This window comes from Callorhinus ursinus, unplaced genomic scaffold (assembly GCF_003265705.2).
Source record: "Callorhinus ursinus isolate GAN/ISIS: 27379988/994484 unplaced genomic scaffold, GSC_fseal_2.0 scaffold44, whole genome shotgun sequence".
Classification (NCBI taxonomy): Eukaryota; Metazoa; Chordata; class Mammalia; order Carnivora; family Otariidae; genus Callorhinus; species Callorhinus ursinus.
Genome location: NW_027397106.1, coordinates 2,205,184 through 2,209,816, shown reverse-complemented (window position 1 = coordinate 2,209,816; position 4,633 = coordinate 2,205,184). Strand labels below are relative to the sequence as shown.

The window sequence follows — 4,633 nt, the reverse complement described above, 5'->3', positions numbered from 1 at the left end:
GCAACCCGCATTTTGCAGAGGGAAAATAGAGGGTGTGGCCTTTATCCTAAAGGCATTCATAAACCAGTTAGAAAAAAGTAATATGAAAAGCTGCTAGAGGGGCACCTGGGTGGCTCAGTCGTTAAGCATCTGCCTTCGGCTCAGGTCATGATCCCAGGGTCCTGAGATCGGGCCCCAAGTTGGGCTCCCTGCTCAGTGGGAGGCCTGCTTCTCCTCTCTCACTCCCCCTGCTTATGTTCCCTCTCTCGCTGTATCTCTCTCTGTCAAACAAATAAATAAAAGCTTAAAAAAAAAAGAAAAGAAAAGCTGCTAGAAATACAAGATAAACTATAAGGGATGTTAAGAGTAGACACAAGATGAACAGCCACATGATTGGTAAAGACAGGTGCTGCTCCCACTGCATAGAAGCCTTCTCCTCAGTCCTTCCCTGTGAAATTTCTACTCCTTCAAGAATCAACCAAAGCATCACCTCCCTGTGAAACCTTCTCTGATTCTCCCAGGCAAACTTGGGTTCTTCTCCTTCTGTGTCACTTAGTCCTTGGTCCCTCCTATCTTTACATAGTGTCGTTGTTGATTTGCTTTTCTGTTTTCCCCAGAGACTGTGAGCTTCTTGGGATCAGGCTGAACAGACTTAATTTCATCCAGAGCTTGATAATAAAAATTAGAGAAGACAGGAAAAGTTAGGAGTGTGATTATGAATAAAAGCTCAGAAGTATGGGGCTTCTGGGTGGCTCAGTCGGTTATGCACCTGCCTTTGGCTCAGGTCATGATCCCAGGGTCCTGGGATGGAGTCTGGAGTCGGGCTACCCACTCAGCCGGGAGCCTGCTTCTTCTTCTGCCTGCCACTTCCTCTGCTTGTGCTCTCTCTCCCTCTCTCTCTCTCTCTCTCTCTCTCACTCTCTGTCAAATAAATAAATAAAATCTTAAAAGAGCATATTTGGTCAAGGGGTGGGTGGTTCTTGTAAGGTAATAATAGGGGTTATAGAACAAGTGGATTAAGAACCAAGGATTTGGACTTGATCCTGGAGTTATTAGGGAGTCATTGAAGGTTTCTGAGCAGAGGAATTATATGCTCTATTTTCATTTCAGAAAGAATAGTCTGGGTACAGAGTAGGTAGTGTCTGAAAACGGGGCATTCCAAAGGAAAATATTGGCATGGTCCAGGTGAAAGACGATGAGAACACCAAACCATCAGGATGCCCATAGAAATGGAAACACTTTAAGACCCAGTTGGGGAAAGGGGTGGTACCTGGGTGGCTCAATCAGTTAAGCATCTGACTCTTGATCTCAGCTCAGGTCTTGATCTCAGGGTCACGAGTTCAAGCCCCACTTTGGGCTCCAAGCTGGACATGGAGCCTATTAAAAAAAAAAAAATGTGCCAGGGGGGAAGACCAGATGGGAGAACCAACAGGAATAGGTAATTTCAGAAGAAAAAAGAGTGGAAGATAACTGGGAAATTGGGAAAGTGATGAGACTACTGGCAAAGTAGGAAAGTTGAGGAATGGTTTGTGGGAGGAGAGAATGCGTATGGTTTTAGATGTGCTGGGCTTGAAACGAGCAGGTGGAAAATTCTATTAGGATCCTAGGTAATGTCTACTGGTTTATTTCCCATATTCTTTCTTCTGATGCCTAATGTTCTGATAGCCATGTTGACCATGGCAACATATTAAAGGCTCAGAATTTAACCACAGATGCTCTGTGGAATGGCCCTTTTCCCATTCCGAGTAATCATGTTTAAAGAGGACTTTTGGAGATGGATTTGCCCAGGAGATGGTTCTAAGCAAAGACCTCCAGCAACACTGTTGAAGATAAGTAGGAGGCTGGCCAACAATGAGGCAGGTCACAGAGGGCTCAAGTGAGATCTGAGTTCAAACCCCTGCTCCATCACTTCTCTCTTTGAAGACTCAGTGTTTTCCTATAGGAAGAACAATGGGAATAGTAACATCATCCACCTTTTTTTTTTAAGATTTTATTTATTTATCTGACAGAGAGAGACACAGTGAGAGAGGGAACACAAGCAGGGGGAGTGGGAGAGGGAGAAGTGGGCCAGGGCTCGATCCCAGGACCCTGGGATCATGACCCAAGCCGAAGGCAGACACTTAAGGACTGAGCCACCCAGGTGCCCCCATCACCCACCTTATAAACTTACAGTAAGCATTAAATGTAAAGTGCTAGCACAGTTCTCAGCATATAGAAAGTATTAGATAACATAACTATTAGCATTATTATTATTATCACTGTCATTGTCAGCAGTTCACGTGACCATCCTCTGTAGACTGTGAGCTCCTTGGAAGCAGGGGCCATCTTACTTATTTCTGTATCCTCAGCTCAGGGCATGGGACATACAAAATTTTTATTTGTTTGTTTAGAAACTGAGATTAGGGACGCCTGGGTGGCTCAGACAGTTAAGCGTCTATAGTATATTTGCCAAAACTAAAAAACCAACACAGGGATATCACTATTAACTAAATTCCAGATTTTATTTGGATTTTTAAAAAATATCTTATTTTGGGGGCACCTGGGTGGCTCAGTCGTTAAGCGTCTGCCTTCGGCTCAGGTCATGATCCCAGGGTCCTGGAATCGAGCCCCATATCGGGCTCCCTGCTCTGCAAGAAGCCTGCTTCTCCCTTTCCCACTCCCCCTGCTTGTGTTCCCTCTCTCACTGTCTCTCTCTCTGTCAAATAAATAAATAAAATCTTTAAAAGTATATATTTTATTTTTAAGTAATTTCTACACTCAACGTGGGGCTTGAACTCATGACCCCAAGATCAAGAGTTGCATGCTCTACAAACTGAAACAGCCAGCAACCCCCCCATCTTTTTTTAAATTGTAATTTTTTTATTGGAAAACAAATGTACAACTTGGAATGGATTTGAGGCAAATTGTGCCATAAGCAGATTTTCTTTAAGTGGCTAAACAAAGTTTAAAAAGCAAGTAACAATAAAAGAAAATGTTTCTGGTATAGGACCAGCAGTACAAAAAAATAGTGTACGAGTACCTGGATAATACACCCGTTTGGCAATAGTGCAACTTTTAAGTACATTTTGTTGACTGTCCATAGTCCACGCAGAGTTACAACTCCACACTTCAACAGCAACATGCTGACAGTTCCTAAAGAAAACTACTTAAAAAAAAGGCATAACCCAGATGTTCCCTCATTTGACCAACTCCATCTAAGTTTGGATGTGCAGAAGGGCTTAGATATATCCAGAGTAAGCCACATGCAACATGTTACTTGATCAATTTTCTAAAATAAGGTTTCAGGACAATGACAGTAAGATAAGGGAAGAAAACATGGAGGAATGAAGTCCTAATTCCTATACATGCATATTTTTTGACAGCAGGGGGGAACCTTTTACAGATAAGTTACAAACAAAGAAAAGGCAAATAAACAATTTTGTACAAGAAATTTAACACATTCTGTACAATGTCTTCACTTTGCTGTCATCATTTGTACAAACTCTTCATAGTTTATTTGACCATCACCATCAATATCTGCTTCCCTGATCATTTCATCAACCTCTTCATCTGTTAACTTCTCTCCCAGGTTTGTCATCACACGGCGAAGCTCTGCTGCACTAATATAGCCATTGCCATCCGTATCAAACACACGGAATGCTTCTCTAATTTCTTCTTCACTGTCTGTGTCTTTCATTTTTCTTGCCATCATTGTCAGAAATTCCGGGAAGTCAATTGTGCCATTACCATCAGCATCTACTTCATTAATCAGGTCCTGTAACTCGGCTTCTGTGGGATTCTGCCCAAGAGACCTCATTACGGTTCCCAATTCCTTTGTTGTTATAGTTCCGTCACCATCCTTGTCAAAGAGTGGAAAAGCTTCTTTGAATTCTGCGATCTGCCCTTCAGTCCGTCGGTCAGCCATGCTGCAAGCGCTACCGGTTTCCAAGAAGCGACCACACAACCACTCAGCTCGCTCGCCCCACTAGGACTCCCCCCCCCCACCTTTTTAAAAAGCTTATTTGGATTTGATCATTTTTACGCTGCTGTCCTCTTTCTGTTCTGAAATTCAATCCAGAGTACCACACTGCTTTCATTGTCATCTCTCCCGTCTCCCCTGGTCTGAGGAAGTTTCTCAGTCTTTGTTTTTCATAACCTTGACAGTCTTGAGGAAAACAGGCCAGGTATCCAGTAAAATGTCCCACAACCTGGATTTGTCTGATGTTTTTCTTATGGTTGGATTGGGTTATGGATTTGTGGAAAGAAATTCATAGAGGTGAAGTGCTTCCCGTGTCGTCATATCAGGGGGCACATGAATACCCTCTTGACATCTCTGGTGAAGTTAACTTTGAAGTTAATTTTAAACACATAGTGTTTGCCAGATATCTTCCCTACGAAGTCACTATTTTTCCTTCCTGTACTGTATTCTTTTTTTCCCCCCTCTCTCCCTTCTCCTGCAAAAACTACATCCTGGGGGCGCCTGGGTGACTCAGTCAGTTAAGTGTCTGCCTTCAGCTCAGGTCATGATCCCAGGGTCCTGGGATCGAGCCCCGCATCGGGCTCCCTGCTCCACGGGAAGCCTGCTTCTCCCTCTCCCACTCCCCCTGCTTGTGTTCCCTCTCTTGCTGTGTCTCTCTCCGTCAAATAAATAAATGAAATCTTAAAAAAAGAAAAA

General features: G+C 43.3%; 1 protein-coding gene across 1 annotated transcript; it reads right to left on the bottom strand.

Annotated features, from left to right (window-relative positions):
- Positions 1-2,817: 2,817 nt before the first annotated feature.
- On the bottom strand, positions 2,818-4,319 carry LOC112832687 (calmodulin-1-like). The gene has a single exon (XM_073881943.1). The coding sequence runs from the start codon at positions 3,881-3,883 to the stop codon at positions 3,434-3,436; it is 450 nt and encodes a 149-aa protein (XP_073738044.1). The 5' UTR covers positions 3,884-4,319; the 3' UTR covers positions 2,818-3,433.
- Positions 4,320-4,633: the final 314 nt, after the last annotated feature.